Here is a 13233-nt window from a genome sequence, read left to right on the forward strand (position 1 = left end):
CTACTAAAATAAAAAAGAATAAAAAAAGTTTGTTTAAAGTAAGTCTGGCCTCTATGAATATAAACAGTTAAAAAACAAACAGAAAAATGGTTTAGTGTCACTTTAATCATCAAAGAGCATTAGTATCACATTACCAACGAAACCCTTTGCAATGATCCCTCATACTAGGCTGCATGTTGTAAGATAGGAGTAGCAGGATCATGTGACAATCGAATAATATTTTTACAATTAATTTTTATAAGTGATTTTTTGTAATGCATGCACCAGGAGTTTCTCCAGGGAAACTGATACATGCACATGTTAAATATTTGAGGGCTTTCTTTTTTTACCTGCCAATTAATTTTTCTGTCTGTCCATTCATTCCTGAGATTTACACCATGCAGACAGTACGGCAAGCCTGGAGACCTGACCTTTCTCTAACGCTGCCCATACACCTATAGATTATCTGCAGATGGAAACAGTGCAACAGATTCCTCCATCTACTCTACACTGTGTGGATGGAGGAATCTCCCACTGGGCCAGGCTTCAGTATCTTGCTGGTCGGCCCCGCTGGCTCTCAAAATACCTGAACAATCTGATTGGATGCAGGCATTGTTCAGGTATTTTGACAGCCATTGGCGCCGACTAGTAAGATACTGAAGCTTGGCCCAGCGGGAGATTCCTCCATCCTCACACTTTAGCATAGATGGAGGAAAGGGGTTAACATATGAGTACTACGGTACAACTCATTGGCACCGTGCTCTGCTTCTCCCTCTCCCAGTATGAGCTCTGCTGATCAAGGGATTGAAAGAGGTTGATACCAGGTCAAATTCAGGTACTTGAATCTTATAAAAATACTCTGAATGAGTTTTCAATGAGCACATTCCTGCATGAATTAGTGTTGCCTTAGCTCCCTGATTACTTCTATAGAACAACTTGACTGGAGGCCAATGCTAGTCAGCTTTTTTGGCTAGACTGGAAATTCCGGTCCTGAGAACTGCCAGTTCTATTAATTTTATCACTCCTTTTCACGTAACGCTGACACCCACAAAAAGACATGAGAGCACAAGCAGGTCATCATAATCAGTCTTTCAAATTCTGTCGAGCAGATAAAGGACTGAAAAACAGCTCCCGTGCCTCCATCCAACATTATCTCCATATGGTTATACCACCTGGGGGAATTTACAAAAAGAAATAAACATTTTATGGGATCCCCATTTCTCTAAGCTGGTCATACACCGCTCCAATTTTGGGCCAAGTCCTGCTAAATTGGGGAACATTTGAGCTGTGGTTGGCCCCATTGGCACCACCCAGTTTGACAAAGTCTGTTTTTCTATGGAGTTTTGTTTAAGGAGCCAGATGGCAGATTGTTGATCGAACAGTGCCGAAAGCCAATCAGATTCAACTACTGTCCGGGTATTCAACAGCCACGGAAGCTGCAGCTGCGGAAAACGATATCTTGCAGTAGAGATTCCTCCATCAATGCTGTCTAGCTTGGATGGGGGAATCTAATCATTTCTAACAGTGTGTGGTAGGGATGCACCAATACCGGTTTTTCGTTATTGAGTATGAATGCCGATATTTATCTTTCGGTACTTCCCGATACAAATTACCGGTACTTCCGCTAGCATGGAGCCAGCTTCCTGGCCAATCAGTAAGCTGGGTGGCATGTCATTACCTGCCGCCTGGCTTCTTTATTGCCCGGGAAGCCGGCTTCATGCTGTTTGGCCTGGGAAGGCTGCTTTCCAGCCAATCAGCATCGAGTTGGCTTTCCCGACAATCAGGAACTCAGAAGGCAGGTCATTACCCGCCCCCCGGCTTCTTGATTGGCCGGGAAGCTGGCTGCATGCTGTTTGGCTAGCTCAATGCTGATTGACTGGGAAGCTGGCTTTTTTATTTCCTTGTGTTGCCATAGGATGCTTTCTGCTTGGTTTTAATTCAAGAAAAATGTTTTGCTCGTCCTGGAAGTGGCCGCGCGTTATCTGTTGTCCCATTACTAGGCATGTAGGTAGTGGTACTGCCCATGAAGACTATCATGATTTGTTTTGAGCACAACCGAGCTTGGTACTAAAATATTTCACTCTTGAAATGCAATAAAGCCCAAAAGCTACTCGGAATTCGAGGTTTTGTATTTGGTTGTTATCCATTCCCTGCATTAGTATGCAGTCTTCATTTTATGTCACCATACTATATCTTTGATACTGGAATACTACTTGTATATGTTCAGTGTATAGTTGAGATTTTGCATTGTGTGCATTGTGCCTCAATCTTTTTATTTTTTGTTTTGTTGTTGATAAAACCAGTAAACTCAGATTTGAACATAAAATCCGGGGGGAAAAAATGATCGCACTCAGATTGTAAAATGAAAACATTTGCTTTTTTTTTTTATTATGGTTTTATGAATGTATCACATGATGCTTGTGCGCTTTGTGTTTGTTCTATAGTTGTTATTTTAGATTTAGATACACTTTAAATTGTATAATGACTCACAATTGGCCCATAAGCCACTGATCGCAGCTGTTCATTGCAAAATGTGACCACTTTCTCTTCCACCATTGCCACCACCCGCAATGTGTTCCCTGTGTGTATCTAATCCTTCCCCACAATTTGATTCCCTCCTGTGTCCCTCTGATCCTTGCTGCTCTTTCCCCACCTCTCTCAGCAGGGATAATGTGCTGTAGAGGGGAGCCGATTGCTGTGCACAGCGGGGAGGATCCAGTGACAGGTGGGGCTGATTCAGGATGGTAAGAGCAAGATCTGTAAATATGTTACTCATATTTACTGATCCTTCACTGTCCTGAATAAATGCAGGAGTGGGCAGTAGTGATCATAAGCTAAGAGATAGTAAACATGCCATTCATGGTTACTATCTCTTCAGTTTGTAAATGAACATCAGGGGTCTGCTCAGATATTTCCCCAAAGACCCCACTATTAACAAAAAATAAGCAATGAATCTTCCATTAAAATCTATTGAGTAGAAGAGAAGAGATCAAGCACCAATAGTTTCTGCTGTGCGGTTACCATGCACCATTGTGTAATCTTGGGGGATCAATTCCTCAATCATGCTACTGAAGATCTCTTGTGTAACTTGAACGGTAATGTGATACAAAGAGCAAGACTAAGCCACTAAACTTTGACCGTTTAGCACTAGGCTCTATTGCTCTGTCACACTACGAAACATGCTAGCAATGAATTGTTAGCCGTAGCAATCAATCATGACAGTCACTATGGTGTGGATTATACAAGGTAGCATGTAGTGGCCTGTGCTAATTGTATTTTCTTTTGTATTCTTTCTTCAGTCTGTGGACGTGGACTGGCCTCCTGCTTTGGATGATTGAATTCTAGGTTTGATGGAAGATTTCCCACAAGAACAATCCTCTGTACAGGGGCATACATTGGATACTGCAACCTTATTTGGATCATGTTGATCTATTTCTTATTTTCATGTTTGCTTGTATTCTATGTTCTTAGCCTGTGATGATCACGAACAAGGAAATAAACTATTTTACTACAGTGGAAAATCCAGTTCTATTCCTGCTGTAACTTCAGATAACACCGTCTATTGCTGTAGGTGGTAAAGCCCCTTCTCCTTTTCTGAAATGCTCCATGTAGATTACATGAGGAATTCAGTAAGTGAAGTGTTAAAGTACACGCTCACTGCTCTCAGAAAACAGGTTTTTACACTCAGATGCAATAAAAAGACCAGCGCTAGATATGTTTATTGGAAGATATTTATTGCTTACTGTATAAGTCCCTGTCAAGGAACTGACATTAAGAAAATACACTGTTAGGTTTGGCGTAAACAGTTTACAACATGTTGCTGCCAATGGATGACGTGTGCTGCTATTTCTTTATTTTATGATCACATTTCCTTTTTACTTCCGGAGTGTGAGACAACTTGAACTTTAAAAGGTTGAGACAACGCTGTGTGCAGTCTTCTGTATGTATGGATATGCCCCTAGTTTGTTCTTACACTCTTAAAAAGGAAAAATTGTAAGGAACTTTTGTTCTTTGAAAGAAAATATTCTGATTTATAAAAGTAAACTCTCTCTGGATAAGCAGTCTGCCAAGGGGAAGTAATATTTAAATATTCTCTTTTGTGATTAATAAGCTAGATAAAGCTCTGGACTCTGTAACTGAAATGATTAAAGTTAAACCTCAGGGAGGGGTTGGGGTCTATGCCAAATTTTATTTTCAGCCTCCATCATTTAGGGAGATTCCCCTCCTCCCCATTTATGTCATCAGCATGATAGCAGTGAGGGAGATTCATAGCAATATAAGCAGTGTGTTCATAGAAAGAAGATAAGGTAGAACTTTCTCTGGTATTTATTGCTATCTGTTTCCCCAGTGGGGAGATATTCCCTTACTTCATATGTGGTCACAGGGACTGGGTGTGAGGAGAAATCTCCCCATCAAAGATACAGATTGCAGTGAAAAAAAACTCTTTACCCTATACAAAACTTAAATATGTTTGGCACTTTAAAGCCAAAGGGCCAATTTATTATTATTTTATTTATAATTTTTTTATCAAATAAGTTTTTTTTATTGAAAATTTTTTAATACAAAAAAGTGCAATGAGCAATGAAAACCAGGAGATCCAATTTAATTTTTAAATGCTCATCTCTGTCCTCCACAAAAACAAATCTAGAGATGTCCCCTGCAGTGCCTCTCCTTCGCCCCAAGATGTCCTCAGGATTACAGGTTGAATGACACCCAGTGTCACTCAAGCCAGAAGACTAAGGAAAGACTGTGAGTGCAGAGTGTCATTCCTCCGCCCCCTGAGCATAGTGTGTAAAAAAGGGGAAAGTGGTGCTGCATCATCCAAGGGAAGGGTAGCCTGAAGTCCAGTGCTGTGCTTTAAGAACAATGTACAGTACAACCTCATACATTATACACTAAGTTCTTACCATCTAGTAGCATGTTCTTCTCACTTGTAAGATTGAAGAAAATAGGTCACCAGCACTCCATAAGTTAAAATGAATGAGTCCTTTTAATGGACAATGATGTCACAGAAATCCAACATGAACTTTTGGCTCATGTTGGATTTCTGTGACATCATTGTCCATTAAAAGGACTCATTCATTTTAACTTATGGAGTGCTGGTGACCTATTTTCTTCAATCTTGTGTTTTGCACGGTGCCATCCGTGAAGTTACTTCGAGCACCATTTATTTGATTGTTGGCCGGGACTGCTGAAAGGTGTGCGGAGGGCACCTCCATCAATTGCTTCTCACTTGTAACACGTAAGAGACACAAAATGTCCACCAAACCAAGATCCCCCCTGCCTTGAACCCAAGTGGCCCTTGAACCTTCCCCGTAAAAATCTCCCCTCTCCCATCCTGAGCCAAAATCCTAAATTCCCTCAGTCCCTGAGTCAATTTCACCACCAAGCCAAAATCCCCTCTGTCACCCACCTCCCTTCAGTGCGCTCACACAAACAGAGCTGTGCCCTGCAGAGAGGGATTGGATGTACTACTAGACTTCCCCTCAGCTGTGACTTGTCACATTAGAGCCAAGGAGGAACCTAAGAGAGCTACCTTTTGGCTCTCTCTGCACCACTGTATCTGAGCTCAGTCAGTTTACTCTTATGAAGGTGCTCTTGCTTACCTACGGGTGACATGACCTGCCACTGTGCATGGACTCCCGCATAATGGTAAATTGAGGGGCATCACTGACCCAGGGTGCAAAGGAGAAGACCTGGAGCACGTGCCCTCAGAGTCTAGCAATGCCAATGACTGTGGTTTGCTATCCAAGCTTAAAAGGAACTTTTACATGTTTGTTTGTTACATGTTTGTAAAGAAAGTGTCTAAAAGTAGAAACTATTTTCTAGATCTCTCTTTATCTGTGGTAATCTGTTTGTTAGATCTCTGACCTTTCCGGTACTAATAAAGGAAACCCATACTGAGAAAATGTGGGGGATGCTATTTCTGACCTCCTTTAAAAGTTGACTTGTCTCTGTCCTCTGTCCTTTCTGAATCAATGACCAGCAGACTTCCAATCTACAAACTTGCAGCGGGTCACAGAGTCAAAAAGTACTGAGATCTTCGGAGCAACTTGACAGCCAAGCAACTTCTCAACAATAAAAATAAAAGGTCGGCAATGGGAGTAATATATTTGCTTTATGGAACCTTAATGAAGGATTAATGAACAGATTTGAAAAAGTGAGAACCAAAGATAAAAAACAAATCACTTTACTATCCATAAAAAGATTGATTTTATGGCAAATTTGGTCACTTCTGCAAACCAGAGACACAATTTTTCTTTTAGCAGCTGTTTTACAGCATCCCAATGTGGCTGCATTTGACCAATTTCCCATTCCGGTGGGCACTACAGGCAGAGCTGGCTTTCTACTTCATGCTTCCCTAGTTCACCAGTCTTTTACCCCCTCTCCTCATACTCCTGTCGATTGGTTAGCTTCAGCATTACACAAATAACATCTCGGAAAAGGCCCACTGAGGCTGAAAGAGACAGATTGCCATTTGTGATTAGGAAGGCAATCTGTTGCCCTGCTCTGCTGCCAGTGTGTATTTAGGTGTGTAAATCGATTTAAGCCCTCAAAAAATGGAGATATCCAAGGAGAAATATCAGCCCAAAGAAAAATAATAATTTTCAAAAACTTGAATTCATCTGTATATATACCCGCACACAAATAGATATCTATACACAAATATAAAGGATTAATAGCAATAAAACGCAGCCCTGGTGCATGTTTCATAGCAAAACTAATTTAGATGGTCACATATTTATTTATAGATGACCAAGTTCATGCTTCAATGTCCTTACAGCCATAAGCCCAATGTGCATTAGACAAGTTATATCGTCCGTGTTGCAAGAGTTTTAACGTGCACTCATATCATTGACCGCCCCTGAATTTCCATCCTCAGGGGACGGTATTCGTTTCATGATGAATAAATCCTTATATATTCTGCCAACTCTTGTCTCGTAGCCACTCGACAAGGAGATGAAGAAAAGCACGTAAGGTTGCACAAAGTCCAACTCTCATATTCAGTGCACAGGAGAGAGAGCCTCCATCAATGAATCCAATTGTGGGGCACACAAAAACATACTCATTTCAAAGTATAGCTTGTCCACAAACCGATATAGAAGTATCATCCATTACTCACATAGTACCATGTCATGGATGAGCAATACTCATCTTCCTTTTACTCAGTGGAGCATCCAGTTCAATAATGCGTCCTGAGTGCACATCGGGCACATTGGTATCCAGACTGTCGTTTCACTTGTCAAAGGTGCAAACAATTCATATACTGACAGTGTCGGTCACCTGCATGTGCTCCTCAACATGGAGCTGGGACAGAGTGGGTGAATACAATGTACACTAACAGAAAATAAACCATGCAGGGACTCCCAACACCAAGGACCCAACCAGAATCACTGATGGGCAGGGCAGCAGTCTGAAACCTTTTATTATACACAAGAATGTGTAAAGCGACACATACACTGCTTGAATTTTGACTCAGTCCCACTGACTTGGCTGAAGTTTGAGCAATGTGTGGCCCACCATTCAACAAAAGGCCATTTTTTTTTTCAATCGACCTTTCTCGAAGGAGTTGGTCTGAAAAGTCTCACTGGAAAGGGACTCCAGCCAATCAGCTGCAGTCACCGGCTAGGTATTCTGACGGTGGCACACCCATCACTGTCCGAATACAATACCTGGCAGGGGAAATTCTCCATTCTTGCTGGTTAGTATAGATAGTGGAATCAAGAGTTTTTCTTGTTTTGCCTACAGGTCTTACAAGAAAAAATGACTATTGTATGGACAGCTTAACAGTCACCAATATGAGTTATGAGCAGCTATGTGCCTCCCCTGACAGGTCTGATACCCTAGGCCACAGTCTAAGGTGGCTATGCACAGCCTAAGGATGACTAAGCCCCATGAACCTGCTGGGGATGGAAAGGAAGTATCTATTCTTGGCTCTATTACATATGAGACCGTTATACTTTATACCTGGGAATAAAGCATTTTGTTATGGCTCGGGTATGGACAGGTATTTTCACTCTCACCTCTTTGTTGTGCTGGAAAACTGGGAATGCTTATGAAAGAGATTTCCAGCCTTCCCATCTACTGCCATTCACAAACAGCTTCTTTAATACGAGTGCAAGAGTTGCCCTAGTTTATTTACTTCATGTCCTAATTACCTCTGAAAACCTTACTAGGATGAAGTTCTAGTGAGGTTTCAGTGAAATTTGGCAGCAGAGTCACCCAATACTCTGTCAGAGTGAATACTTTTGCAGGGAAGATGTTGTCTTTACAGTTTCTTCCAGGTTTTCCAGACTGTAGTGGGATGGAATCTCTAGTCCTGAGGTGAGGAGGGAGCATGAAGACGGCTTCCCAGCCAATCAAAAAGCCAGGCAGCTTCCTGATCAATCAGGAAGCCGGGACTCGCGCAAATACTCGGCATCGATACCACTACTAGTATCGGTGTTGGTGCATCTCTAGTTTAAATGATCCTCTGCAGCCCAAATGGTGATGTGTCTGTTTCCGAGGGGTTTTGTGCTTTGTACTGCTGTCACGCTGTCCAAATTCCATTCACATACTACCTGAACAAAGGCTACTGGAAATTCCATTCCTGTACTGTCTGAATTGCCTGTATTAAGATCTACGAAACACCTCACAAACACATAAAATGACCAGTGTTATTGATTAAGAGACCTGCACGGTGTAACAGTTCAAGAGGTTAGGATGGTACAAATATGAAAGATATGTAACCGAGAATGGAAAATCATGTTTTTATTATTTATATTTTTGTAATTTTTTTTAAATAATACTGTAAATAAAAGTGACAACATTGTCTTTTATCAGGATGTGGTTGTGACTAGAAGTGCACCGAAATTGAATTTTCAGACCGAAACCTTTTTAAAAAATTGTATTTCCATTATTTTATTTTTGTTACTTTACTGCTGGGGGCTTTGGTGAAATATTAGGGGTCTAAACAAACCTCTGGTATTTCCCTTTTGGAAAAAAAAAAAGAGATTGGGGACATAGTCCTAAATCTTTTCTTTGCAGCCCCTGTTATGAATGAACCGGAAGCCTCTATACTGAGTGCTCCTGTCCATTTATAACCTGTGGATATAGTATAAGTTACTAAGTCCACAATCATGAATGAACAGGAAGTCATGTAGAGCACTTCCTACTCATTCATAATTGGGGACACAGTAAGCTTACTATGTCCTCAATTATTTACAAACACTCAGGGCTAGTTCACACCAACCCCAGTGCATTCCAGTCCAAATCGGGGCCGGAATGCACTGGATCGCAACCTGGCCAGCTCACTGTGTTCTGGGGCTAGAGGGGGCGTGGAGGTGCATTGAAGTCAATGGCACCGCAGCCACACACCCCCCCCCCTTCCCCACTGGAACGTGTGGCACATCAATGCCTGTGTACTGATCGGGTGTAGGCAGAAAAAAATGCTGCATGCACTATTTTTTCTAACTGTACCAGAATGCGTGGCACATCAATGTCTGTGTTCCGGTGCAGGCGATTGTACTGCGGCCGAGGGGTGTGGCTGCGGTGCCAATGACTTCAATGTACTGCCGTGCCCCCTCCTGCCCCAGAACGCAGTGAGCTCGCCAGGTTATGATCCAGTGCATTCCGGCTCCGAATTGGGCCGGAACGCACTGGGGCTGATGTGAACTAGCCCGGAGTGTTTGTAAATAATTGAGGACATAGTAAGTCCCATAATAACTTTTTGGAATCTTGCATTTTACCCTAAGACTTACAAAGCAGTTAACCCTTGCAGTCTGGGTGGCCTCAGGCCCGGAATTCCCACAAGGCCACCGAGGCCCGGCCTCGGGGCGGCAGCGGTGAATGTATTAAAAAATTAAATAAATAATTGATGGGGAAGGGGGGCGTATTGTGGAACCTGGCCTTGGGGCGGCAGGTGGAGTAAATCCGGCCCTGGGTGGCCTCACTGCAAGGGAATGTTTTAGAACAGCTTTAATAGTTAGTTTTCACCTGATTATTTCTACTGAGTGAATAGGCTGGGGGGGGGGTTTTTCCCCTGAAAAGAAAACTAAGGTGGCAGGCACCTGATCTAGGGACTGGTAAGCTGCAGCATAATACATTTTATTTTTGGGTTTGGATACGTTTTACTAATACAAGTGGAAACTTCCCTGTTGATTTCTGTAGAAGAGACCGATTGAACCGCTATCTCTGTCGCGATCTCCGAGTAGGAGGCAGGTAAAAATAACTCACACGTGTTCACATGCAAAGCATTGTGCTTTCTTCTAATTTCTTTATTTTTATATCAATAATTAGGACATAAAGGTTACTAGATATTTATCTGCAAAACCATAGCAGGTTGGTAAGTAAAAACTAATGTAAAGCTCCAACCATATAGTGTCACATCCCTCTCTCTCGTGTCACATTTTCCATTGTGAGTGTGAGCATCAGATGTGGGTGTCAGCCGTCATATGAAACTGCTCGCATGCATTAGACCATAGTGAGCTGAGGCAAATGCCAGTTATACATGGTCCATTTTTGAAGAAAGGGACACTACAATCTTACGCAGAAGTGGTCAGGGAGTGGGTTGTTGTTTCATGTCTAAAGTCTGAGAAATGGTTAGAATTGATGCTGACTTTAAGAGTCGATCCACCCAAAAATGGTATCTTTATTTCTTTGCTTGTTTTGGGTGTTTCCTCCTGTCTTTAAAGGAGAACTATGGGGTCAGTGCTTTTCCCCATAGTTCTCCTAAGGGTAACGGGAGGACACAAACCAGCGTCCTCCCGTCACCCAAAGCTCAGTATAATGGTCTCATTGTCACAGGTCGGCTAGAACTATGAGGCTGCGTTATTTTCACTCACCACATAGTTCTCCTTTAATCACTTCCTGACATTAGGACGTTTCATGCCGTCCTGGAAAGCAATGACTTTAAAGACTTTAAGGCGGCATTAAGCGTGCTAATCCCCCTCCAGCCAATGATTCGAATCACTGTCTGTCAGCACTGACTCTGCTTCTCTCTCTCTTCTCAGTGTGATCTGAGAGAAGTAGACAGATCAGTGCTATGAAGTGTCCCACAAAGTAGTCAAGTATAATAAAAAAAAATGAACCCCTTCATTGCTGCTCACAGTTTTATAACTGTGATCACTCTGATCAGTACAATAGTACAGTTCAGGATTGTTGGGGTGTATTTGTTTTCTCTTTTACGTTAATTGTACCCATGTTTAATCATTTTTTTTTTTAAATGTACCTCTTCAGCGCTGATCACAGTTTTATAACTGATCACTCTGATCAGTACAGTAGCCTGTCTTCTTCAGCTTTACCTAGATGACTGCTGCAGCCCATTTAACTCACAGTGCGTCTTTGTGTGCCCATGGCCAACACTTTGCTCTCTGGTAGTGGCAGTATGAGCGAGCCATGCGTCTGGCTATGTTTTTCCCTGCATGGCTAAGCAACTTTCAGTCTTAGTCCACACCATAGGCCGAGTCTCAGGGGTGCTGGCTGTAGGGTTGTCAGCTTTTCTTCCAGTTGAACCTGAACACTCTAGCGCCCCCAGAGAGAGTGAGGAGAGACAGCAAGGGGAGAGAGAGGAGAGACAGCCAGAAGAGTGTGCCCTGCAAGACTTATTTGCACCCTGTGTTTCAGTTCAGAACCTCCTTCTTCCCTGAGTTCCAGCATCCCTCTATGTCCCATGCCTCCTCCATGCACTCAAGTTGAAACACCAGGACCCTGTGGTTGCCCCTGTCCACCTGACATCTTGTGTCCAGGTTTCAGAGAGGTGGCAACCCCCGCTGGCTGCAGCAGAATCATTACTGGGACACAGAATCCAGCACTACATTAATTCTGAAGCACATTATTATAAACTGACTGTAGCTATAGGGTAGGTAGATCACACAGCTTCATAGAAGCAGGATTTTATGAAGCTACTACAAATAGGTATACAAAGGTTGACTCCGCATAAAATGGTATGGCACAGCATAGAAGAGAAAACCCCTCTGGTCAGGATTCGGCAGTATACCTACACCTAAAGGAAAAAGGTCACTCCTTTGAAGACAGTCAAATACGCATCCTAGACAGGGAGGAGGACTGGTTCAAAAGAGGTGTGAAAGAGGCCATTTATGAAAAGATGGAGAAGCAAAGCATGAATAGAGGGGGGGGGGGGGCATCTATTGTCTGCCACACACAAAACACCTCTCTCTGGGCATCTCCTAGCTCCAATTATGCAAATACAATCAACACCTGGTTGTGACTAACAAATTATGTGGATTGGAGCAACATTCACCATCATTATTATTTCCAGATAATGTTTTTGTACAATTCATTCTGAATTGAGAAAGCTGGTTGGATGTCCAGTGAAACGTCTTCAAGAAAAATACAGCAAGTCCAGTTGCCTTGACTTATTTTTTTATAGATATACCATGACCTGGATGAATGAGAACCTTCACAGACAAAGGTTGACTCAGGTATATAATAGCTAGCATAACTTAGCTTAGGTAAGCTTAGTGTAGCCCGGGCCTGCCCTGGCAGTCCACCTTGGCATGGTGGCAGGCTTACCATCTTCTGGCCAAAAATGCCTTTTCTTAAGCAAATTCTTTTTTTGTGAATCTGTTGTAAGGTTTCTTACCTGGAGATCCTGCATATAACTGCACTTCCTGTTGCAGGGTGACAACACTGTCTTACAATTAGCAGTATTAGTATTATCCACCTGCCATTAGCGCTTTCTCATTTGCCTGTCTATTGGATAGGCAGCTCAGTGGACAACTAAAAGGAGCTCACATGGCAGACTAACAACACTGCTGCCAATTGTGAGGCAGTGGCTTAGTGTTGTTAACTTGCAACAGGAAGTGCTGTCACTGGCGGGATTTCCAGGTATGAAACTTTGCAACATAGTCACACAAAAAATTGTTTAGGAAGGTGTATACAGTGAGCCACAATGCCAAACATACTGAAATCTAGATTTAGAGTTTGCATAGACTTTAGGTTTTTTCACATATAGGTCACCTTCCTGCCTCCAGCCTATGACTGAACAGTGAAGGAGAAGCAGCAGACTGTTGAGGTCATCCCTTTATTCTTTCCTCCGGTCAGCATGTTCTTTGTCAGCAATTGAGCACTGCAGCACACCTCATTGGCTTCCAGAACTACTCCTCACACTCTCAGGGTTATTCACAAAAGGGTGAAGAGTTTGGAGAAGGCAGGAGAAGTGAACAATCTAGGACAACATATCTGTTTTGGTAAAATTCTCCAATTCAGCTCACTTTCCAGTTCAGCTATGTTGTCCTAGATTGTTCACTTCTC

The 13233-nt window shown here is 42.5% G+C and overlaps 1 protein-coding gene across 1 annotated transcript in view; it reads left to right on the forward strand.

Annotated features, from left to right (window-relative positions):
• The window catches only part of PUS10 (pseudouridylate synthase 10), a 60880-nt gene extending 57393 nt beyond the window's left edge, over window positions 1-3487 (forward strand). The window contains exon 18 of the mRNA XM_018555770.1: window positions 3279-3487. Within this exon, the coding sequence (XP_018411272.1) occupies window positions 3279-3317 (39 nt within the window). The 3' untranslated portion in view covers window positions 3318-3487. The remainder of the gene's footprint in view (window positions 1-3278) is intronic.
• Window positions 3488-13233: the final 9746 nt, after the last annotated feature.

This window comes from Nanorana parkeri, unplaced genomic scaffold, assembly GCF_000935625.1.
Source record: "Nanorana parkeri isolate BGI_ZX_2015 unplaced genomic scaffold, ASM93562v1 scaffold11, whole genome shotgun sequence".
Taxonomy (NCBI): domain Eukaryota; kingdom Metazoa; phylum Chordata; class Amphibia; order Anura; family Dicroglossidae; genus Nanorana; species Nanorana parkeri.